The 25,809-nt window shown below is 41.3% G+C and overlaps 1 protein-coding gene across 8 annotated transcripts in view; it reads right to left on the reverse strand.

Moving 5' to 3' along the window:
* The window catches only part of IRF2 (interferon regulatory factor 2), a 40,881-nt gene extending 15,072 nt beyond the window's left edge, over positions 1-25,809 (reverse strand). Inside the window, exons 1-2 of one of the 8 annotated variants that reach the window (XM_044449905.1) lie at positions 25,546-25,809; positions 8,279-8,450 (exon numbers count right to left, since the gene is read on the reverse strand). Coding sequence is in view for 2 of the 8 variants with exons in the window: in XM_044449900.1 (XP_044305835.1) it covers positions 23,681-23,756 (76 nt within the window). In the remaining 6 variants the exon portion in view is untranslated. Of the gene's footprint in view, positions 1-4,387; positions 4,393-5,688; positions 8,248-8,278; positions 8,451-23,680; positions 23,958-24,032; positions 24,434-24,983; positions 25,323-25,540 lie in introns of those variants that run through there. The other 7 variants (XM_044449903.1, XM_044449904.1, XM_044449902.1 and 4 more) reach the window with 7 other exon arrangements.

Genomic DNA, 25,809 nt, shown 5'->3' on the forward strand with positions numbered 1-25,809 from the left:
TCTCACTGAATTCCCTGGAAGGTATTAAACAGGTGCTCAACTCAGAAAACACTTAGATACTGGTGGTCTGTGCATGTTTACTTGGATAAGTCTCTTTAAATGCAGAGTGACTTAGGAGTAAATGTGTAATCCTATTCATTCTTAAATGAAGACAATCCGCTGGATTCTGTGGAAGTCACTTCTCAGTAAACCTAGACCGTATGAGCTTCTTCTAAACTTTCAACTTTGACTAGATTATACTCATCTTTTTATTTGCTTTATGGAAGACTGTAATCACGCATTAGAGACCATACACTATTAACAGTGGCCTGTGAGTAAATAGTCCCATGCTGTAAATGAACCTGAAATGCAATATGTTAATAAAATGAAGCCAGTGTAATTTTGGATATCATATACTGTGTGTGATCATAAATCAGGAACATCCTCAATGGATGTTGTCATGCTTCAAGAAGGTAGAATGGTATGCTGTGCTGAATACAGAAGTGACTTCAGGCTGGGATCAACAAATACAGGTATGCTTCTGGTAGGTAACATTGCAAGAGCCAGGTCAGTCTCCTGAGGAGAAATCTTTGGCCTAAAGATGCCAAACATAAGCCAACCAATGCAGCATTGTTCTGAAAATAAACTATCCGAAAAGCTATTCTCCAGGTGGTTCCTTATTTGCTTTTTAAAAAAGCTATTGCTTTAAAATGACTTTGCATAAGAGCCTTTGAGGGGGTGGATGGATTGTTTGTCAGAACAAAAGCAGCAGTAAAGCTTGTACAAAACAACTAACAACTTACGCTAACAGTGTCTCATTTTACACCTAATATCTACCTAAATATATTTACTAGACAGCTTTTCATTTCCTGGTGCACACGAAGGTACGGTATGTGCATCATGTAGTTTTATGAACAACACTACAAATGTGACTGTCGACTGTCAGTGGACATGAAGGTTTAGTTGGAAATAGATTTACAGTATTAAAACAGAAAGAGGAGAAGGAAGTAAGGATTCCTAGTTGGTTATGCAGGACATGAGACCTTATATAGACATGGTCAAATTGAATGCCTCATTGGCAGAAGGTAGCAAAAAATTTTTTGTTTCCATAAATCAAATTTCTGGTCTCCATACATCAAAAGAAGACTCAGATCAGAATGGATATTCCCCTAAAAATATGGGGGACTTAAGGAGCTGCAGCTCATCACTGGGAGACTGTTTTCAGTATATTTCTGTGACAAACGTGGACAAGCACCCTTTGAACTTTGTCGATGTACCCCATGAATGCACTGGCATTTAATTATTAATTTTTCAGATACATGGATACCCTATGCATATTTCCGTCTGCACCTCTATGAAGAACTCGCCACCTTACATATATGAACCTGGACAACTAGAATGGCATTATTTGAGCATACCTAGATAATAAACATTTATAACCCCATAGATTTGTTGCTTTAAAAGGGCAAAGAGCAAAATAGATTCTTAGGTCGGGTATTCTCTTGGTTTGCAAATATGAAATTCCACTCTGATAGACCACAAGCTTATCTAAAGACACATGAAAATAGTCCATCACTTGTAGCACTGCATCATACACAGAGTCCTGTCCTGCCTCCACCTCTGCTTTTAAACTGATACTCCCAGTTATGCCTGAACTCAGGTGAACCATTATTACCCTCAACCAAATTTCTCCAATCTGGCACTGCCCAGATGTTTTGGACTTGCATACTTCAGTCAGGAATTCTGGATGCTGTAGTCTAAAATATCTGGGGGGGGCACCATATCAGGGAATATTATTTTAGACTATCGTTTGTTCAAAAAAGGGAAACTATATATAGCTGGGTTTTATGATCCTGATATGCTTTTATTCATCTTTTATTTTTGTGTGCGTCTCTTAATGGACATGTTTTAATTTATGAGTTTTAATTATAACTTTTGTCCTTTTTTCCTAGTTTATTTAGTTATATCCCATCTTTCTTTTCCTGCAAAGAACCCAATCCTCTATTCCACTTTATTTTCAGAACCCTGTGAGGTTGGTTTAGATGAAAACCAGTAACTGGCCCAAAATCACCCAGTGAGCTTCATAATGGAGCAGAGACTAGAACCTAGATAACATGTTTATTTCTAGATATCATTGGATTAAATTTGTTGGAGTAGTTGCACTTTCTATGGGATACATGGTAGTAAATGGGAGACATAAAGCCTTGGATTTCTGAATCTCAGTTTGGGCTTCGTACTTGAGTTAATGTAGATAGCTTCTGAATCAGCCGAAATAGAACTGGGCTATTTTCCAAAGTGCCACATCAGATGTTGTTGTTTAAGTGTTTGGTGTGCATTTAATATTGCAAGTAACCATCAAAACTTTCAGCTGCCTGTGCTAATTGTGGATTCAATGAGAAGTCATGAGGCCTATTCCTTATGTGTGCATAACAAAAATGTGAAAAGGGAAGGTGAGCCAGCCCCAGTGTCTCCGTGCATGTTTCCACTGCTCAATCTTTGTGGTAACTTTGAATGAATCCATGGAAGCGCTCAGTGTCATTGAAAATTCTGGATTTCCAGTGTTCGTCATGGCATGGAAAGTCTCCACAGGTACACAGAAACATAGAAAACAGAGCAAGTCAGAAAGGGTCTCCCGGGCCATCTAGTCTGACCTCCGGCACCAGCTGGCTCCGCTCACGACATGCCCACCATGTGGACGTCCAGCCTATCCTTGAACACCCGCACCGATGGGGCCTCAACCACCTCCCGGGGAAGCCCATTCCACACCCCCGGGGTCCTGACTGTCAGGAAGTGCTTCCTGGCATCCAAATGGAACCTTGGCTCCCTGAGCTTTGCTCCGTTGGAGCGCGTTCTGCCTGAGCTTCTCCCCTTCAGAAAGTCATCCTTCACAACTGAAATGTGTTAAAAAGAAGGCAAGGTTACAGTGCTCCCAACATGTGTTTATTACACACACACACAAGGAACACCTGAGGGTTCAAATGCATATTCAAGGGTCAAAATATTCTTGTATTCCTTGTTCCTTAAAATAGGGCTTCGTACTGCTTTACATTCTGGCCTGGTTCCAGCTAGAGTTCTCTGAATCCTATAATTAGAGTACAGATTCATCTGAGCAATTCTGGCTGCTCACACATAAGGCAAGCTCTAGTGTTATGAAATGAATGCAAATTTGTAGATGAATGCTTCATCAAGAAACAGAGCTTTGCCATTTGATTTCATAATCCATTTTCCCAGGTGTAGATTTTGTGAAATCATTAGAACTATTTTCTTCAGGAAGTTTTTCCATTAGGTAAACTGAAGCTCGTACCACAGCTGTGAGGTTCCCTATTATCTGGCCTCTTTGATACCCATGAACTAGCCAACTGATCATTGTCTTTGGCATGCAAGGGACACGGCCAAGGGCTCAATCAAATGAGAGTCATTCAGGGGGCAGAGAAACAAGTGGATGGCTGGATGGAGAGCTCTTGTGAACAATCCTGACACTGAATCAAAGATAAGAGCTAGCTGGTAAGACAGGTTGGCTGTTGGGTTTTCTATTTATATAGCACAGAGACAGATTGGGTTTCATGTTCTCTCAAGAAATGAAAGATCACAGGAGCGGGTTTAAACCCTGGATAGTCTGCAGTTCTAGGAAAGGCAGAAGTACATAGGTACTTCCTGAGGCTGCTTGGGGTTTTCTTTGTGCTACAAATCTTCCTTGGCGAACAAAATTAAAGGGGCTAATATTGTGTCTGCTTCTTAGAATCAACCCTACTTAGCTTAGTTTTAACCCAGCATGACAGTAGGCAACATCCACAGGTGTGGCAAAGCTGAAGACAATGAGGTTCTTTTGGAGCGAAGTCTAGCATAGTAGTTCAGGGGAGATTTCCCCAAGAAGAAGCTTCTGCTGTTGACCTCAGTGAGATTTCCCGATTAAGAGTGAGGGATGGAGAGGCGGACTCCTTCAGAGACTGCTGCCCTCCACCTCCATCGCCTACTTTTGTCTCCATATCTGTGGAACAGCCTTCAGTATTTTTGAAGCTTCTTCAAAATCTGTACCTGGGAAAAATCGATGTACAAAATTAAATGGCAAGGTGCAGTTTCACAGTGGCAAACTGCAAATTCACCCTTATACCTGAAAATGTTTGACTGTTAAGAGCTGGTGCAAAGGTTACAAAAGGGCTTGATACAATGAACTTTCTTGTTTCCTAGTGGTACACCCCTCTATTCCGGGGAGAGAAATTCAGGCAGAAGACTGTGATGTGTTAACTGTGTATAAGCTGTGTCTTCCATCGCAGCAACAACTTCTGTGATTACCACAGCTGCAAGGATTGCTGCCACAGCTCTACAAGTTCTTAATCTAGCTGTATAAATGGAGATTTCAGGTTATTCTTTCATTACATCATTGCAAATAAATCACTCAATGATTAACTTCCATTTTACACCAATTTGTAAATAAAAATATTAGCAAAGAATATCTATAACCTCATTAAATGCATACCAAATCACCTCCATCAGAAAATAAGATTTGTATTAATCAGGAATATTCGGGTTTCAATATTTATTTATTTATTACATTTATTTACTGCCCCATGGCCCAGAGGACTCTCTGGGTGTTTTACAATAAAATACTATTGTACCAACAGAGCATTAATAAAATAAATAATAAAACAGTAAGTTGCTATAATAATAAGAAGAAGATATAATATTTATTATTAATTTATAATATTTATGTATTTATATATTATTGTTATCTATATTTACAATATAATTACTATTTATATATTTATATTATTATTATTTACAATATAAAACTGAAGGACTCATTTTTTCAATAAAAGGAGTTATTTAATAACAATTCTTCACTCTTACCATGCTACTTTAACCAAGGGACCATATCCCACACCTTAATGGTTACTTCTTGGGGATTATTTCACTTCTATCTATATTGTATTGCCATATGAGTGGCTACAGTAACTAGCATTATTTCTACTTCATCAGTTGAAACAATATATTTAATATATCCAAATTAAATTAGGAATGCATCTGAAGAGAGGTCAGCAACTACACTTTTCATAATTTCATCCTTTATTATCCTCCAAAAGTTACTATTGGGAAGGCAGGACAACGCCCCCCCCCCCCCAATGAAACAATATTTGCTCCACTGGAACCACATCTCCAGCAGCTGCTAGGTGCAAGTTCTTATCAGAAAATTATCAAAGTCTCTATGCATATATGGTTTTCTGCACATAGCTTTGCACACAAATGGACTCACAGGGACAGTAAGGGTTAACAGAGTCCCTTTCTAATGCATGAACCGGAATTAGATGTGCAATAGTAAGCCTGTTTTAGGGAGGATGTGTTTTGGGGTGATGACCAAAGGTGTTTAAAGTGGGGTGAGTTGATTTTTAAAAGGCTCTGGTCTAATCAAGTATATATATTTACCAAATGTGACTCCTATACTCCCAAACACCTTTCTGACAAGTTTTAGTTTGCTTATTATTATTATTATTATTATTATTATTATTATTATTATTATTACATTTCTATGCCGCCCCTTGCCGAAACCTCGGGGCGGCTTACAACATGATAAAATACATTGAAATACAATAGTACATAATAAATTACCATTAAATATAACAATACAAAAAATACATTGATTTACAAATACAAAATTAAAATTATCAGTATAAAATAAAAATATAGGAGGAGAAAGAGAAGATCGGATCTTACCAGAAGGCATCAGTTACTTTTTTTAAAAGGTCAAACGCCCTGAAAGTGGTTAGAAAAACTGAAGGTTAACTACCCCTCAAGAGAAATGAAAAAATTTACAAAGTTAACATGGATGATGGAAGGGAAAGAAATGTCATTTAGTTACTACAGTGGGTTCTGCTTAAACTATTTTTCCAGGTGCTGACAAAAATTGACACTAAGCAAAATACCCAATCTAGTTTCATTTCTAATTTCTTCTCTAAGTTGGTTTTAGTTTCTGTGTTGTTTCTGATTCTGAGAAAATGCACAGGCCCTGAAATTGCAGTTTCTGAATTACATCAGTGTTTCTAGCAAACAAAGGTGGTCTTGAGATTTAAAAATAATTGCTTAGAGAAGGATGGGAGCAACTGTGGATTTTCTGCAGTGATAGATCAGCTCCATCCCTGTACCTTTTCATTTTACTTAAGTGCATGCTGTTCTTCCAGGAAGAGGAATACCTGCTTTCCCACTTACATATATTCATGCTAATTTTGGGGGGGGGGGGGAGCCTTTGAATGCCAACTTTGACTGAGGCCAGTACTTTGATGTCAACTCTGATGCAGGGAAATTCCTGATCTAGAATTTACTAGCAAATTTGATTTTATTCCTTGTGAACACAAGAGTTTCTCTCCCACTGCAAGTGTTTAGTTAGGATAACATAGCTGGAAAGATAGTATCGCTCATCACAGATGTTATAAATCGTGCACTCTCTCTGATCTTCAGTTATTTAGTTTTGTACTCTGCATTGAAGGTCATGGAAATACTGCAGTGCATTTCAATGCCCTTTTGGACCCACGTGTTTCCATTATACTTCTCTATACCCATGCACATATATTTGCCAACCGATAATCACACTTTATCTATCTGAAACCTATGGGCAGGTCTACAAAAACGTGTGCAATGCAATGTTAAATTTTAAGGTGCTTTTGCCATTTACAAAAAGCTGACATAAAAGTAATAAAGGTTTTGCCCATTTGTGGATTTTTTTTACCCCTCCACCCCCAAACCAGCACTCTTAGCGTTTGTTGTTTCCCTGTTTTATCTTGCATTGATATTGCTGTCTGCATACATTTTATTTACAATGGAGCTATACTTCCTGAAGCACCAGATTGGCAGCTTGCTCCTATGTTGAGATGCAAGAATAAGCAAAGCATGTATATGTTGATTCGGAGAGATTAGAAGGAAGACTTCTGAGGCAGTTTTTACTATGTCTGTTTCTACATTTGTGTGTTGGGTTTTCTTTTGTTTTTGTTGGGATTGTACAGAGGCACTATCTAGAACTAAACTATCTATTTACACATCCCTATTTATCCTTCCCTGCTACATGCATCAGTTTGTGAAGGTGTTTGCTCACTGCTGAGTCATTGGAGGAAAGGTTGATGAAAGCCAACAAATGACTGGAGATCATCTCATACTGTGTTCAGTTTTGACCTGTGTGCATGTGGGAGGGGGCACTTAAAGGAAATCAGCAGGCATGCTACATCCTTGTCTTTGGACAATGTGGATGACTCCTGGCTTAGGTTCTTATATTTTCATACACTAGCTTGAGGCACCAGCTGCTTTGTGGGGTGGGATAGCTCCCTGCAATTCAGCATCTGTAAGCAAATGACACAGAGATCTTCCTGAAGTTTCTTGCCCATCGTTACTTTTGCATCCTGTGCGTTCTTCAAGGCTCAGGAGAGCATGCATGAGGTTTTCAATCCACCTTATAGTGGTGTGGCTATTCCACATGCAGCAATGCCGGTGGCCCAGGAACAATGCCAAGAGCTGAGATCTGCAGGTTGTGCCACCCTCACGGTGCCCCAGCACACTGTCAGCAGAAAGCAGCCAAGAGGCGTCAGCTGGGGACAGGGGTTTGGCTTTCCTGCAACCCAGAAACTAGGGATGATAGGCTCAGGTACACCTGCCCCTTCCATCCTCCTGTAGACTGTGAACAAAATCAGTCTTCAGGAAAATAGTGTGAGGTCAACATTCTCCAAGCCCAATTGCTCCTGTAATAGGCTTCTTAAAACTGTATGAATAAATGCCTGCCCACAGTTCAATGTGCATGTGTATGGACAGCGAGGTGGAATTACTGAAATGCAAGCCCATCCCTTCCTCCAAGGCCCAGGGCAATCCCTCTGTCTGGGCAAGGTTCTTCCCAGTACCAGCTGAGGGGCTACAGCCACTTTCCCCAGAGTTGGCTCCGTGCAGTTAGGTGCATCTTTCCAAATATGGAGACCCTGGAGAGGCAGCAGGCCCCACCACATGGAGTCCTGGGGCAGGGGACGTTGGATAGACTTGGGTCTTAATGTTGAAAAGCTGCAGGACTGAGCTGCAGCCTCATACTGCTGAGAAACCTGCACATGGCTTGTATTTAAGCTCCTCACCCAACTGTAATTGCTTGCAAGATGGCTACATAAGATGTAGTTGTTTAAAGTTCAGCAGCAACAGAAACCCACAGCTTCCCCCTTCCTTTGCCTTTGTGCTGTGCTCTAAGAAGGTCACTTAAGGTGGGAGAAACTTTTTGAACTGACTTCCCTGTACCTTCTGAAGTTACTGTGTTTTCGGCTGATACCGCAGCATACCACACCTGCAGGTGAATGTGCAGCAATCTTCACACCATGTGTTTAAAGATAGTCACATTTCTGCCTTGAGGAAGGAATCTCTCCGAAGCACATGAAAGGCAGTGACTACAATCAATGGCTTGTCTCAGCTGATAGAGACCGGGAGATCTTCTAGCTGCCACAGGATCCTTCTCTTCCCTGAAATTCATGCCAGGAGGTGGGGAAAACAATTATTTTCCTTTTCTTGGATGCAATAGTAGTTGCAATGCCAGGATTTGACATCGCCTATGCTTTCCCTCCCCTGACAAAAACCATAACCTCCATGAGAAAGGCTAATTAGAACCTTTCTCCCTGACATTTCAGCTTGGTTTAGGGATGCGGAAAAACAGAACCCCCGTGTATTGGGGTTTAGTGGGTTAGAAAATCAACAATGCTCAGACTCCAAGGTTTTCCAGGTTCCAACTTGAAGTTCAGACTCTCTCACTCTTATTTTCAATTGCAAATCTGTTTATTTTTCATTCAAATGGGGAAATTGTGCATTTTGGTCTACCTTCTTTTAAAAAGTGCACATACAAAGGCTCACTTCCCCTGCATAAAGTGTGCATGTTTGATTTTTGAAAATCTGAGTTAAAAATGAAACTCTCATAAATTCCTACTCAAGACCCTTTTCTCTCCTCTGGAGACTTGTGCTACCCCCTTTCAAATGTCCTGAGTGCACTTTTCCTGCTCTCCAGAAAACCTGTGCCACATGAATAGCTTAAATGCCTTTAAAAGTTCCTGTAGGAAGAAGTCTATCTGTACATGATTTCCAGACTTCAAGATCTGTCCGCTGCCATTGATCACCTGACAGCGTGTTATCCCATTTGCACCTGTGGGATGGAGATGAAGCAGATCCCCAAGCCAGCCTATTAGGTTGTGTTGTGGGTGCAAAAGGACAGTGCCAAATGCTACTGACTTTTTGGAACTTGTTACCTGCCTTCTTGGAGCAGGGAGAAAGACTTTGCTGCAGCCACCCTGTTGGCCAGCTTGTGGAGACCCTTTTCAGGCAGTACATATGAAGGCAAAGATACCACATTATTTCCATGTTGTGGGAGGCGGTTGATTTATACTGGTTACCCAGGTGTGAGTGCAAAGGCACTCACCGGCCAGGAGGTAGATGGGTTGCCATGAAGGCACAGGAAAATTTTCCTTACGGAAGCATTCTGGCTGCCTGGCTATTAACCTTTGGGATTTGTAACTTGCATGTGGATGTTCCAGGTGCTGATGAGCAGCAACAGGAGGGGAGTTTTGCTCATGTCCTATTGCGGGCTTCCTTGTAGGCACATGGTGTGCTACTGTGGGATGGTGGACAACCTGGACTTTTGGTTTAGTTGAGCACAGCTCCTCTTATGATGTTGTGAATTCATGTTTTATGGGAATGGATGGCTTCTTAATGGAAGCAAAGTTCAATATGTTTTGCTCATGCAAACCAGCCTGTATTTTGTGGCAAGAAATCTGGCATGGAGACCAAACCTTTAATGAAGCAATATATTGTGTAATAAGCTTTTCTACATAATCCCATTTCTTTGGAGAACAAGCAGAACTTCTGGGTCTACCAGCTAAATTCTATTCCTTTCTTTATTCTACTTGCTTAATCCTGTTGCAACTCTGTTTGCATGGGTGAGGGCCGCTTCTTCCATTACAAGTATGTCTTGAATTACACCTCAATGCAAAGGACCTTGAAAATTAATAAAAGATTATCGGTACAAAAGCACGGTCTCAAATAATAGAGCCTCTGAAGTCTAGCACACCTACAAAGTCATGCCAGAAAGCCGTTGTTGTGCTTAGCCTCTTGAAGAAGGGAAGGACAACAGTCAGGAGATGGTTAACCAGACTAGAAGGCAGAGAACTGACCTACTGCTCCAAATAATAAAGTGCAGGGGGCTTTTTACCTTCCCTGTTGCCATCAAGGGGTACAATCCTATTTTAGGGTTTCTTTTGTATATATTAAAGCATACAGTGGAGCCTTGGGGTGCTTTTTCTTTTGCAATTTTCTGTGGTTTTCAAAGGTGCTCCCAATGCCTTAATTAATTCAACTTTCCACATGCAGCCTCTCTTGTGTACTGATGGTACTGCACAATACCATTCTCTTGCAATGGGGGACCAGTCCATCTAACTATTCTGGCCTAGAGAGTGGGAATCAAGCTGTGCTTAATGCAGGGAGAACCTTCTCATAGGTATCTGCCTTTCTTTTCAGCATTAAAAGCTGCTGGTTCTGGAGAAAGTGTCCAATGCAGCATCTACTGCTACAGCGCTGCACTGTAATAAACAACTTGCAGTGCTCTGGAAGATGCTATTCCTGTTGTGGAAATGGGTTGTCACTTGGATTCTTGCATGGGTGTAACTGCTGCAAGTGGCAAATTGCAAGGCGGGAATAATTCTATTCAGGGAGGCTGACTGGGAGCTTTCTGCCTTAAAAGCATACCAACAGCGAACTTATGCAACCATACATGATGGTAACCCATAGTTTAGTTCTAAGTGCATAAGGAGCAGAACTTTGGGTTTGTGCACTTTGTGCCTCCAGCACAACTCCATCTACTTAAAGTAGCTGAAGTTTCCCCTCCCTTCAAACCAGGAGAATTTGCTTAGTTCACTATTAAAAACCCAGTTCAGCAGCTGATCAAGCAAGAGTCAAAAGCCAGCACGAATACATTTGCGGTACATGGGAAGAACAACAAAGATGGAGCAAGGAGTTAGTCCTAAACCCTAAGAACAGCCACCTGCGAGTGGCTCTTAGTAGCCACCCAATTTCCTGAGGACTTCAGAGGAGGTTCTCTTCCAAATCTACATTTGTCTTAGGTCACAAGTTACAAGAAACGGGACCTTCTCAACAGTGGTTCCCTCTTGAATATTCGTCTCCTTGATCAACGCTACCAGACTCAATTTCCAAAAACCAGTTCAACTGTTTTTATCCCAAAAGAAATTTAGAGGATAAGGCAGCGGGCTGCTTTTAACGGAACTGGTTATATTTTATTTGCTGCCATGTGCAGTATCTTAGTGGACTGGAGGCTATACACATTCCCTAGATGAGGCGCCAATGTTCCTTCCACTCCACTGAATTCCTGGCCCCTGCTGCTACCAGCGTTGATTGGTATTGCTTCCTTCTGCACTGCTCATGGTTGCACAGAAGAGGCAGTGCCTACAGAGGAAAGGAGGGGGCTAAAGAGATCCTGCAGCAGCCAGAGTCACTGCTGTTGCATTGTTGTTAGTTGCACAGGAGCAGCAATGTCCATCAGAGTCATTGCTGCTTCCACACCATTAATTGCAGTGCAAAAGCAGGGATGCTAGCCAGGTTGCTGGAAGGGGAAATAAGCTAAAACCTCCTCTTCCATCCATCCAAGGACCCAGAAATAATTGGCACTGCTGCTTCCATACTGCTAATGGCAGTGTGGTTTAACGTGTGTATGTGCACGTGTGAGACTCACCAGGTTCCCGGTGTTGCCTGTAACCAGATGGTTCTAATGGGTTTTAAGTACTGATTTGTTCCTTGTATTTATTTATTTTGTTAACATTCTTATCTTGCAAACTGCCATTGAGGATCACTTTGGCAATATAGTACCAGTACATGTACAAAATAGACCCTCTATGGAAGCTGCCAGTGGCAAACTGCACCTATTCAACCTTTGTCTGTTCTGTCATAAATGTGGGCTCTTTTCCAAGACTGCTTTAAGGTTGGGAGATGGGGAAAGGAAATCTGGGAAGGCATTAGCAGTACCTTATGACCTATCCCATCCCACTTACATGGGTAACTGGCCGCAATTGGAGCAAAGATTTATTAATTAACTAGTTACTATGGGCCTGGACACTTATTTTTAACTATTTTAAGTTTTGCCAGCAAAAGTATTTTGTTATACTGAGAAGTCATTTAGGTGAAATCCTATGCAAGCTTAGACAGAAAAATGTCCTTCAACACCTGGTATTTTTTTTCAGTCAAAATATGCATGGGATTGCACCTTTAATTGCCTTAAGAAACTGATTTTGAAATCTTCCTATAAATCTAGATGGAAAATACACCACTCAGCTCCTCTGGAAATTATTTTGACATTTTTGCTAATGTAAGCTTCATCTAACTTGATGCAGCTGGTGAAGATGGGGAAAGGAGAAAGGGCTACACCCAAGAAAGAGTCCAAGCATGCACAGAGATTAAATAGATGTCATTTGCATGTTTTCCTAATTTAGACAAACCTCCAGAGCTCTGTTTCCTCATTAAATAAGAATCAAGTTTTTTTGCTCTGGCACTTACATTAGCATTGCAGAGGCAATGAAGCCAAGCAACTGAGCTACACTTCATGCACTCTGTGTGCCAAGAGCACTGAAGTCAGTTCTTGTGAGTAGTTCTAAAGGAAAAAGAACATGGCTCCATCAACTCCCGATTCTCCTCTGCTTCCTTTCCCAGTTGAACGAGGGAAAGAGCAGTCTTCACAAAGAACATGAAACTTGCATTCCACCAAAATTTAACAGATGATAAAACAAAATTCCAGGAAGCTGAAGGATTCTCCCAACTTTCTTTGCACAAAGTACTTAAGAAGTTCAGAGTTCCACATGCGTACAATCTGTCAAAGAACACATGGAAACCCACACGTGCTAACCTGTGCTCTGCAATGTAGTCATCCTATCTAACCAAGATCTACATAGCTTCAAAGGTGAGCAAATCAAGGTTGCAATATAAAATAACAAACATCCAGTCTGTTCTATGCAATAGGTAACAGATAAGAGATATCCGTTATTTGTGGTGCTCTGTAGATTGTTTGGATTACAACTCCCAGCATTCCTACTGATGGGCCATGCTGGCTGGAACTGATGGGAGCTGAAATCCGAAACATCTGGAGAACTCTTGGTTATGGAAGACTATGTTATGTTCCGAATGATCCTTAGAAATTGAACCAATTTTCACATGCATACACACTACTCTGCATACGATTTTCCATGTCTACCACACCACTTTTCTTCAGCTCTATATACTTAGGGTATATTTTTGAGTGCTATAAAAAGGATCAGACAGCTGAACCTTTTGCCAGCTTTCTTATAATACTGGATGCAAGCTGCAAAGCTGAAGCATTCCAGTGCTTACTCGAACATGGTTTTTAGAAGATCTGGGACACATATGAATAAGCAGGCTTACTCCACCCAGTCTGCAGGAACAAAGCGAACAAAGAACAAACATGTTGCCTTTAACGCCTTCCCTAAGTGATACTGTTCACAATCTCAAATGTGCAGGGCACAGTGCTAATTTCTTAGGAAATGCAACTTCCCAGTCACGTCAGTGAATGGAGAGGTTCAACCAAAAGGATAACTGAGGGGAAAAATCCCTTTGTTATTGCAGAGTCAAGGTGAAATGCCCAGGCTTGTGCCAAATACTGTTGGGCCACTAGCCAAGGAACCTCATGCTTTCCAAGACACTTCCCAAAGTCAGGAAGCACTTGCATGTACAATGCAAATACAGTCCACAAACCTCTGCTATTGCTGACTTTTCTCTATCCAGCAGTGTGTGTATGCTGGTGGGAGCAAAAGAGAAAAACAGTTGCCTATCTATCATCTCAGCTCTTTCCTATTGCTTTCCACTAGTGGGTGATGTACACAAAGCTCATCAAGAATCCAGCTGAAGATACCTGCAAAAGTATGTGGGAAACCACTGGCTGTTGCCAGGATCCCCTGGCTAATCTTACAGTGGATGATCAGTTATTTACACCTACACTGTGACAACATTCATGAAAAAATGACAGATCTCCTTAAAAAGGCAACAAATGGTTAAAAGGTCTTACATTTGCATGTATTAAAAAGTATTTATATAATAATTTATTATATTATTATTCCTTTCAGTGTTGGGCTCTAGGGGTGCTTCTAGAAGACTCCTAGTGTTATCGAGAAGGGATTGTACATCAATTCCAGCTTTTTCCTTACCAGATTTTCCATGTGAAGGGAAGAGATGGAAGAGGAGGTGGGAAAAAAATGGGAGAGCTGTAAATGGAAAGGAACAATATCTAGATTCCCCCCATAGACTTCCATGAATGAGGCAGGAGATGATAGTTCCACAAAAACCTTGCCTAAAAGTATCCCTGGAATGCTAATAGAAGGCATCACAGAAAGCCAAACCCACCCAGAAGAAAATCTGAGTTATATACATTTTCAACATGCTAAAAGACTAGACCTTATCCTTAAAGGGCACTTTTTAATGAATATCACTTAAATTAGACATGCATTGAAAACAAGAATTAAGGTAAGTGAGTCCATTTCTTTGAAAAAAACACTGAAATTTTGAGATATTGTTTGGAGTTACATCCAATCATTTCAGGAGAACAAGTTAATTTAAAGTTCAAACAAATATTTTCATGAGGCAAACTGAACTAACACACAACAGCTTGACTGGTTATATATAATGTACACCACAGACAGAGTTGTTCTCAGGGAGTTACTTTTCACAATATTTGTACATATATTCCACTACAAAGTACACCCATACCATGTCATTATGAAGCATTCACATATTTTTCACAAGCTGTTTTACTCTTTAAAACACTGAGACAAGAGACCATGAATAATGAATCTTTAAAAGAAAACGTCATATACCCTAGTAACCAGTGCTATAAAAGAACAAGAATATGTTGTTTCTAGATAGCAACCTGAACAGTAACATAATTTCAGTGACGTAGACCTGTTGAACGCAGAAGCGTAAGACTCTCAGTGAACTGGGGTTCAAGCTTCAGAAGACGTGATTATACTTGCCATGCATACGCTTTTCTTTTTGAAAATCTGTCCCTGTAACCAGAAGCAATGGCTATTTGCACAGTGCAACAAAAGCATTTGATAATATTTGATTAAAGAGTTTGTTTTATTATCTGGGTGTGTGCTAGTGTGCTAAGATGGGTTTCATCTCTAAGTTGAAACCCACCAACTGCCACCATGAATGGACTATGGACATCTCCAACTTCAGGCCACCTGTGCTTATGATGGAACACAAAACTCCAAATCTCTTTAAATACTTGAGTTCCCCACCTCCCTCTTCACCTTAAAGGACCTGGGGTTTTCACAAGTATAGAAGTTTCATTGTTGAATATTTCTATATTTGTTTGTATGGTATGTGTTACTCAAGTCTTGCAGTAAAGCTGAGTTTCAGAGGTGAATAATCTGAACCACCCCTACAACATAATAATGAATACCTATATTTGCAATTATTAAAAATTAGATATGAGGAAGAAACTGCCATTACTTATTACAAAGAAATATTTTAGTACTTTTAAAACTCTACCTAGAATTTTATTTTATGTTTAAAGCCATTTCTGCCATAGTGACAAACATTTTGCTCTTGCACTGATCAGTTCAAATCACTGGGATATTAAGTGGAAATAGCTTCTATTTATTGGTGCTTGTTAGCCAAATCAAAGATTTACATAAAATAAAGCACAGGTTATTAATACTCATCCGTAGCATCAGCAGGGATGTATGGTACTAGTAATCTTGCTCTAATAATCAGTTCTACCAACTATTACAGAATGAGGGAAAGCATTTTGCCCAAAGATTTATACAGCAATCTATACACTGTTTACCTTGGAGTTCTTGCATATGTAATTTTCATATTAATGCAGAATCCATTAAGATAATTGAGGACACTGGATTCTTTCTTTCTTTCTTTTTGGATCACAGCCATGCATTTTCATCTTTAACAGTTTTGTCAACTAGGCAGACACAATATTTTTACTATTATTATTCATAGTAAGGAGGATCAAGGAGCTCATAGAGGCTTATAAGGTTTTACAATGCAAGGGTAATATCCTGGAAGAGCTTACAGTAATATCACAGTCAAAGGAAGAACAATTTCAGCCTCCCCACTAGCAAAATTGACAGAACTGAAAATTCTTTCCAGACCCCAACTATTCCAGGCATCAGAAAAGCCTATACATAGTTAGTCAAGTATTTTGAGAAGCACACAAGTCACCAGTCTCTAGTTGTGGCTGCCTCTCACATTGCAAAGGAAAAGGATATTTTTCTGGCTGTCCCTATGCTAGTAACATGCATCACTCAATAAACAAAATAGAAGGGAAGTCGCTTGCACCATCTTGAAATTTACTGTGCTAATAAAGCAGGTTTAGGATGGGATGAGTCAACTGCCCAACTGTTCTGCCACAGCTTTGTAAGAGAAGCACAACATCAGGCGACTAGGCATCTCAAGGTGTTTTGGCTACAGTTCCCACTTGCCCCAGCCATATGGCCAGTCCTCAGTGCAAAGCATCTGAAGGCACCAGGTTGTCTACCCTTGCACAGGGCCAACATAGTAGCAATGTTAAAAAGGCACAATCAGAAGATAAACCTATGTAATTATTTGCTTAGGTTTGAAATATGTACACTCACGCTTCAGTTTACCGTTTAAATATTAATATATTAATACCCACTGAAAAGCTGAAAGGGGCCTAGATTAGCACATCACTTTGTCCCAGATGTGGTCTATGGATATACACATTTGTCCAAACAAAATGCCTGAAAGTCATCTGCCACTTAAGCCAATGAAGTCGCATAAAACTGCAATAATGTCCATAAATGGTCAATCTAGTGCTCCTGATGTAGCAACTAGTGCAAGATACCAAAGGGCTATCATGTCAGAACTAGGAGACTCAGATCCTGTGAACTGCCAGATGGGTTCAGACAATTACAGGGAAAAGAGGTCACAGTGGTTTCGTTCCTCTGCTCCTGGCACACTGGGTGCATAGCATGTCATCTGAACCCTACCACAAGCCAATCCACTGCTATCTACTTCACCTTGTCTGGATGACATGAGAAGCTGCAGGTCAGGCTGGTAATGAGGCAGGTCACCTAGAACATGTGGGTGTGGGTACAAGGGATAAGCCATCACAGATTCTTTTCCTGTTGATTGTCTGAACCCAGCTAATGGTTGGGTTCAGATGCAGTACCACACCATGGTTTTGTGCTACATGAGTGTTTAAGAAGCTGCAGTCTTGCACATTTCTTCCTTCTCTCATGTATGATTTTCTTCCTTCTCTCCAGTTCTGAGGTGAACCATAGCTTACTATTTCACCTGAACTGGTAAGGCATGGCTTTGGTGTGTTTATAAACCAAGACTGCATGGTTTGCTTTAAACCAGGAATGTAGGGAAAGAATAATCAAAGACAAGGGGAGGAATAAACACATATATACAAGGCTCCTTGAAAGTGTCCCCTTGAAGCACCAAACTATAATTTTGACAAGGAACTGTTTTAGTTGACACAAGATATTTGGGAGTTAGGTTTGCCAAGGAACTTCAGGCTGCAATCCACAAAATCAGAATCAGCCCCACTGATTTCAATGACACTACGGAGAGAAATAGGTTGCTTGTAATCACAAACTTTTTAAAGTATTAAAGTATTACAGTAGGAGCGGCATCACCCAATGGCACTGCCAGTTGTGCGGCAGGAAAAGGACAAAAGACCAGTACTGTACATTACAAAATCAGCCCTGAAAGCTTAATCTCACACTGCATAAACAAACATTTGCAACTGCCAAGGGGAATTTTGCTTGATGAGGTGAGACTTCCTTGTGATTCAGCAGCTGCTCTATGAGTACAGTTTATTCTATTGTTGTAAGGATTTCTTTTCCTTCTTTCCTCTTGCCTTGTAATTTGTTGGTGGGGAGGATTTCTGTGTGTACAGTTCACCTCACTTTGATGGGAGCGGGGGGGGGGGGAGGTGGCTGTTCAGACAAGAACAGCTACAGACTCACTCATTAAGGATTCCAATGGTGCAGCTGGGAGCCGCTCACTCCTTCCTTTCAGTCAATTGCTCTTTGGTGAAAACATAATATCCAGTCCCTCTAATTAATCACAAATGTAACATTTTGAGCATACATGTATTATGCAAATTGCTAATGCAGCCACTAGCACAGAGGTTGTATACAAGCAACCACTACTAACACCTGCCTCTTGGGTGAGAAACGGCAATTGAAAAGAATGACTTATGAAACATGGCAATCTGAAAGTATACAACTGGAGAAGTATAAAAGACAAACAAACCACTAGAAAGTGAGCTGACATCTAAATGAAGTGACAATTGGGGGGTTGTGCATAATTGGAAGATTTTACCACAGTCTTTCCCAACCAGGTCCTTTTAGATGTTTTAGGTGCCAATTCCCAGTATTTCTTATCATTGGCCATGCGAGTTGAGGCTGATAGCAGTTGAAGACCACAATATCTGGAAGTTAGCAGGTCGCACAAGGCTTGCCAGAAGGCAAATTGCCTTTGCAAAACAGATGGTGTACAAAAAATAGTTTGCCATCCTGCATGGACATCTACCATTCAAACAACAGGATAAAAACAAAGCCCACTGGGCTTGCACAAAAGCTTTGGCATGCCTAAACTATCTTTCTGGACCCAACCAATTAAGTTGCCTTTTCTGAACACAACTCATACAACCCAGAATGCAACAGGAAGCCCTGTACCTTATCCCTATTTATGGCAAACAAATAATCCCATAATAAAACTCATGAGGAGGTTTTTTTAAACCACTGTTCCATACTGTATTAGCAGGCACTGTTGGAAAAAAAAAGAAGAAAGCACCCATTGATGCTGGGAGTACGTTACTATAAAGAACATCAACAATATGTTTGGAGCACAGTTTGTTCTTGTTTAACTCTAGAAGAATGACTCATACGTGTCAATTAGTGTCTCAGGCTGTGCTTTTGAATGTACTTGTGCCAGTAAAGCAGAACAGACATCAATGCAGTTTTTTGGCTGCAAGTGTTTCTAAAATTGCAGTTAGGCAGGCTAATACACAAAGTATCCCATCAGGCAAACTCTTATGGTAAGGAAAAGGATTTGTACAGGTGAAGAGACCTAGGGAGAGCAGTATTTCTGCTGCTGATTGCTCATGGTGAACAGGCTTGAGAAACGCTTTGAATTCAATCCTATGCACTCCAATTTGAGAATGCTTTCCACTAAATCCAACCTCAAGGGATTCCAAATCTTTTGGTGCAATTGGCGCAATTGAAATTGTGCTACAGTGTCATGGACAGTTTCACAAAATGACTGCCATGCAGGACTTAGTGGTCACAAAACTTATCTCCCAGAGGGCAAACTGGAGATCCCGCCCCCCCCAAAAAAAGATGTTTGCCCAAGAAGCTATATATAAGGCAGAGGTGTGGTCTGATGTTCAAAGCACAGCATAACTCTGTTCAACACGAATAAAAACACTGCTGGAGGGAGTACTTTGCTTTTTAGCATGGCAACCTCCCAGTTAAATAGTAGTAATTTTAAATAACCTTTTAAAAAATACAAATTGGGAAAGGCAGGGAGCCTGGTAGGCATGAAGCGTGTCTAGGAACACCCCCGCACTGGAGGCCCCAGATTTGCTTCTTATTCTACACAGGATCAGCTTGTGTGAGTACACCCTTAACAAAGAATATACTTTAATTCCACTGCATGTCCTTCTTCCATGCAAGGACCATTTCCTCAAAATTTGCCATCTTGCTAATGCAAACTGAAGCAATAACTGTTGTTTTCAGTCCACTGCACTCAATTCCAGATTACTTCATGGCACAAATGATCCTGAAGTCTGACTCGGAACAAAAACCTGCTCAGCCATTATATCCAAAGAACTCGCAACCTGGTATGAGTCCCAAGCTCTTCTCTACCTTGCAGATTCCCCTTCTCACCTTATAGAGAAGGTAGCCAATGAACTGAAACACCCTGCATGTAACCATAGTCTCTCCTCAGCATGAATGGAGTTTTAATCAGATGAACTTAGAAATGCCATGTTAAAATAAACATGGAAAAGCCTTATTTCCTCACTGCTTTCTCCCCAAAATACGGGATTTATCTCAAGGGTTGCTCTTGGGGGCCAACTAAACATTTGTGGTTGCCAACGCTTGCCCCTCTTCTTAGGGATGGGGGGCTTGTTATTGACCACATATTCTATTTCCAAAATGAAGGACCAGTTCAGGAGCAATCCCAGTTCTCTTCTCTAGCTCCGAATGCAGCATGGAAACACCTAGCATCTTCCCTTTCCTCAAGCTACAACTTGAAAGGGGACCACAATTATCCACACAGTTCTGCTTCTGAAGCTGTTTGATCACGCAGGACAGTGCAACTCCTGGAAGTACTTCCTGCCCAGCTTTCCCTAGCTTGATGCCATCCTAGGCACAAAGCAAACCTTCCTGCTGCGCAAGGGCTGGAATTTATGTGGTGCTGGCCAGCTTTTACTGGGGTTGGTTATCAGTGTGAGACAGTTACCTTTCACTGAAGCATTGTGTGCCTATTCTGCAACATAGTCATTGTCTAAGAAGTCAGCAAGTAGCACATTCCAAGGACTAATTTAAGCCAGCTAAAAAGGCCAGAGAATTTAACTAAATGGGTTTAAATAAGAGGCGGACACTTCAGGAAGACCTTCTCAACCAAAAAGGAAAGTATGATAGGAAAGATGTACATATATGTGCAGATGTTTCATGTACATAATATTTCATGTAGAGTCATAATTTACATCTTAAGCCATTTATAATACTTGTTTTATTATGATTTAATGTATTTTAGAAAGATTTATGTGGAAAAGTATCTTAAATGTTAGCTTTGAAGGAAAATATTCACTGTGTTAATGTGTTTTTTCTGTTTTATATTGTACTTCACCCAGAAAGCCCTATGGGCAAATGGTGCACTTATAAATGTATAATAGTAATACTAATACAGAATAAGTTACTCATTTTTGCTGCTGTTATTTTCATAAATGGCTGTGTGTTGCAGGAGAACTCAAGTGTCCATCTCCTTGTTGTTGCCAATGGCTAGCAGAGATAGGATTGCATTTTGCAAAAGAACCATGTTCAAATGAGTATCAGTTGCAGCATTTATACAGAACCATGGGGATCTCAGGGCAATGTTTTGAGACCACAAAACACACAGTTTGCACATACCTTGAACTAATTTGCTAAACTACTCTTGGCCCAGAACCTAATTTACAGCAATTGTAATGTGATTGGTGTCTGGACAGAGCATAAGCTGAAAGGCACTTTCTAGGGAAGACTGAGATACAAATATAATAAAGCCCTATCCAACAGCTCTTCATTACAAAGAAAAATAGACTTAAATCATATAGCCTGGAATCACAGAACCTGAAGGACTGTCAGTTTCTACAGTCAAAAAAATTATAAAGCTGGCATAATCACAATAAAATGCAAAACATAAAGCACTTATTGCAATAGCAATGGTTACAGTTGTTGTGGTTAATGGAATGCTGATAGTTTTTCTTGATGTGATTTCCAGATCATATCCTGTTTCACTGTTTCATGAAATCCAAATTAAAACCAAGACATTCCTCCAATGAAACAAGCCTTCTTATTCATGGCAGGCAGCTAAAATTATACTCCCGCCTCCAATATACCTCTCCCTAACCACTCATTTTCCATTGTGAGTCTTTCCAGAAACTCACTTGTGTGGGGAACTGGGACAGATTGTAGCTCAGCAGCAGAGTGCTTGTTCTGCAAGTAGGAAGTCGGCCATTCATTCCCTGGCATTTCCCAAGTTGGGCAGAAATTCCTGCATGAAATTCTGGTAAGCTTCTACCAGACCATGTCAACAATATTAGGCAAGAATATTGGCCAAGGGTTTGATGCAGTATAAGGCAAATTCATGTATCTGTACTCAAGCAAGGGCTTGTTTGTTTTTGATCCCCAAAAGAACTGTAATAAGAAACCTGTGCAACTTTTTTGTGCAGTTTTCATTGTAAAGCCAAATCTACAAATTATGAGGATGGTGCAACTTGGTGAAATGTTTCAGTCTTTATTACAGAAAACAACTTATCCATGAATCTCAACAACAAACTGAGGTACCACTTGCCAAATGTGGCAAGGTAAATTTAGCTGCTCCTTCTCATTAAAACAAACAAAGAAACAAACAAAAACCCCCTGCAGTAGACAACCTCCATGTTGTCCTGTTTGTTTGGGGAACCTTGTCCTTTGTGTTATACCCCTGACAAGTAACTGAAATCATGATCAGAGCCCTTTTCCAGGTGCTGTTGCCTGCAGGAAGCTACTGCAGAGAAGGGCTTTTTTATGGTGGTGTCCTGATTTGGTCTATTTGCTTATTTATTTAAATACCTGTCTGTCAACCAGAAAACAGTACTCAAGGGAGTTAGCAACAATTAAAGCCAACATTTTAGGTAACAAATACATTTATAAGTGTGAAACTCTTCCCAGTGTGAGATCAATTTGATATCAAAGACTGGGCTCAGAGCTCATGATAATCCTAAGGTCTTCTGCTCCTCTGACCTCAGTATCTTTTAGGCCCCTTAGCAATGGAATAATACTAAAGTCACACTGAAGGTTCAAAGCTGTGCATTCCATTTATTCCTAGAACACTGAACCTTGTAAGCACAGGCCATGCCACTGGTAGCTGAAAGCCTGTGCTTAGAAGTCTCACTTCATGGATGTCATGTGATAGAGCTAAGATGCATAGGCACATATGGCTCTTATAAAATTAAATGCTATATCCTCAGATTCAAACACTACAATATCAGTTTACATTTTCTTCTCCCAAAGGAACCCCTCAGGCCTTATGCCAACCTTCCTTAATCTGGTGCCTTCCTGAGGGCTGGACTATAACCTATATCATCCCCAGCTACACGCCTATTGACCATGCTGGTTGCCTTACTGCACCTTGAAACAGTGTTGTCAATGTCTAGAAAAAGCTGTAGAAGCAGGGAAGATGTACTGAAGAAAACTATCAGTCAGGAGGTTGGTCTTTGCCTTGCCCCATGCCTAGATCTGTTTATTTATTTCACTTATACATTATTTCAAGGAATTCAGCATCTCTCTCAATGGGCTCCCAGTCAGTCTTGCATCAAAGCACTGAGTAAGTGATTTACTTAGATTTAGCAATGAGCACCATTGCTATGAGGAATATTGGGAATGGTAAGCCCCTTTCCTATTAAATGTGATGAGAAAAAAGTAAGAGGACCAGATTGAACTTTTCTTGTAATGGTCATACTTTCCTCAAATTAAGATTGCCAGGCTGCCTAAATGCAAAGAATACTTCTTATCTGAATGTAATTTACGACAGTTTCAAGGTGGAGGAAAGTAAAATATAATAAACTCAGGGAACAAACACCCAGATCTCAAAAAATGCTTAGGAAATATTTACCCCAAAGAGGACCAAAGAAATACTGACCCCAAATCTTCTTTACACTGAAGGATTTTGGCTCAGTGTAATTTAGTTGTGCTTAAATCCCACTGAAGTGAACGAAACTTTTAAGATGCACAGAACTCAGGACAGATTGATAAAAGATCTGCCTGCTGCATAAAAAGCAATGTGCACTTTGTTCATGGTATACCTCAAGCTTGCACATGACTGCCTGCATGCATGTCACTGGTAGTTAAAAGGGTGGGAAAAGTGGCTATCAGAGGTAGTCAGAATCAGTCCTTACCATGAGCAAAACAAGAGCCAAGGTGAAAGCTTCTATAAATTAGTCCATCATAAAAGAGCTTAATCTTTTCCAACATGGCATCATAACCTTTGAAACAATCCTTTCTTCTCTAAGGTACATTCTCTAAGTATATACTCCTGGACTAGAGATAACAAAACAAAACAAAGAAAACAGGTCTGCAGCCAATCGTAAGACTGTTAATTGGGGGGGGGGTTGTATTTTTACTACTATTATTATAGCGTAGCACACAGGTTTGTTAGCAGTGGTTTTGTTTGTATTAGATATTTCCTTATGTTAAGAGGTACGTAAGTGTTATAAAAATAAGGCACGCAAGAATTATAAATAAATCTACAGATAAAAATGTTCCGGAACAAGAAACAGTCCTCTACAAAATCGGCTTCCAACCCATTCAGCGGGCCTTCGTTCCGAGAAAAAAGCAATGACATCTGGCAGCCCTTCCACCCTTTTGCGGCAAGCGACAAGCTTCACGTTCGCCAGCCCCGACTTCCTGGATCAAACTGTAGCTGGGCATCCCCTCCACCTGCCCGCCCTCGCTCGCAGCGAGCAGCTCAAGTATCCAGTCGCGCGTTCTATGGCCGAGAATCCGCAAGCCGATTGGCCAAGCGAACGCGCCACGTCACGGCTTGACCCGGCTGCCGAGGAAAAGGAAGTGACCGAGGCAGGCTTGTGTAACAGCCCAGTTCGCGGGGTATCAAGGCGGGGAGCGCAAACACAGTGACCCCCCCCCCGCTCCCTGGTTTTCTAAAACACCAGTTGCTGCCCAGGGGCGAGTGGCAACCCCCCCCCCCCCAACCAAGTCCACCCTCCTCACGAGTCGTTGCCTTATTCTGCCTCGTACAGGCTCCGGGGAGGGGCCGATTAGGTCTTGATGGCAGCCGCGAGGCCTCTGCAAGAGAGGTAAAATCAGCGGCGGTAAACGACGCCCCACGGTTCTAAGCGCACATGCATCTGCGCCCAAGCACCCCCTTTTCCCGATCTGCTCAGCGAACACGAGAAAAAAAAAAAAAGGCACACGATTCGGAGCCGGCTGCAAGGCCTGGGGAATTGCTTGGGGCACTCGGCGCAGCCCCTTCCACCATCACGCTGGGCCTTATCCCGCCATGGCTGGGTTCAAAGTCCTGGGTGGGGTAGGAGAGGCGCAGTTCCCGGTTTCGTACACATGACCTCTTGCGGTGAACTAAAATTGGAAAAAAGGGGGGGGGGGCTCCTATCCCCACTCGCTCACCGACTTTCCATCCACACCCGCGAAGAAGCTGATGATCGCTGCGAGAAATAACCTTACCGCCAGCAGATCCCGGGATCGAAAACAACAAGTGTCCAGCTCAGCAACTCCATTAGCTAGCTCTCTTTTCGTAACCTCCGCGAGAGTTAAAGTTGCTTCTTTCAGATTTCCCCGGTGGGATCTTTCTTGGCTCTGTTACCTTCTGATCGTTATTATTATGTTCTCCTAAATCCAACGGATCTGCTACCCCATCAAAGCTAAAGGACTGGTGGCGGTGGAGAAACATAATCGCTCCTCGCCTTTGTTTCTGCTCCTGACATTTTTCATCATCCCGCACCCCTCGTATGTTTCGGAGCCGGAGAAAGAGACTCATCCTTCCAGCCGATCCCTTTCCTGCCTCTGCAAATCCAAAAGTGAAATTAAAAGCCCTGCTTTCACTTGCCAGCAGCTGCGCCTAAAATCATATGACCCGTAACAGCCCCGGCCTTTTAATGTTTTTTGTTTGTTTTTAATTATTTCTGGAAGCGATAGAGTCAAGCATTTGCAGACTGCCAAAACAAAAATAAATAAAAATTAATGGAAACGCTTATGCTAAAAAAGTGAAATTTCGTTTTTACCTTACCAATAATTTGTTTCGCGGTATTTATGTAATTCCTCAAGGTTATCACGGTTGCCAAGAGACGCAAAATGGAAAGGAAAACAGGCGACTTAATACAATCTCAGGAGCAAAACTAAAAGTTATTCCTCCTCTGGTTTTGGCGGAGATTAGTCCAGATCGAAAGCAAAACAAGGCGAGAAGCCGCACGGAGCCGAATCTTGGAAATCCCCCCTCCCCTCCTTCCTTGCCTCCTTCCTTCCTTCCTTCTCCCTCCCTCCCTCCTCCACC

Source organism: Varanus komodoensis, unplaced genomic scaffold (assembly GCF_004798865.1).
Source record: "Varanus komodoensis strain SLA01 unplaced genomic scaffold, ASM479886v1 scaffold61, whole genome shotgun sequence".
Lineage (NCBI taxonomy): Eukaryota > Metazoa > Chordata > Lepidosauria > Squamata > Varanidae > Varanus > Varanus komodoensis.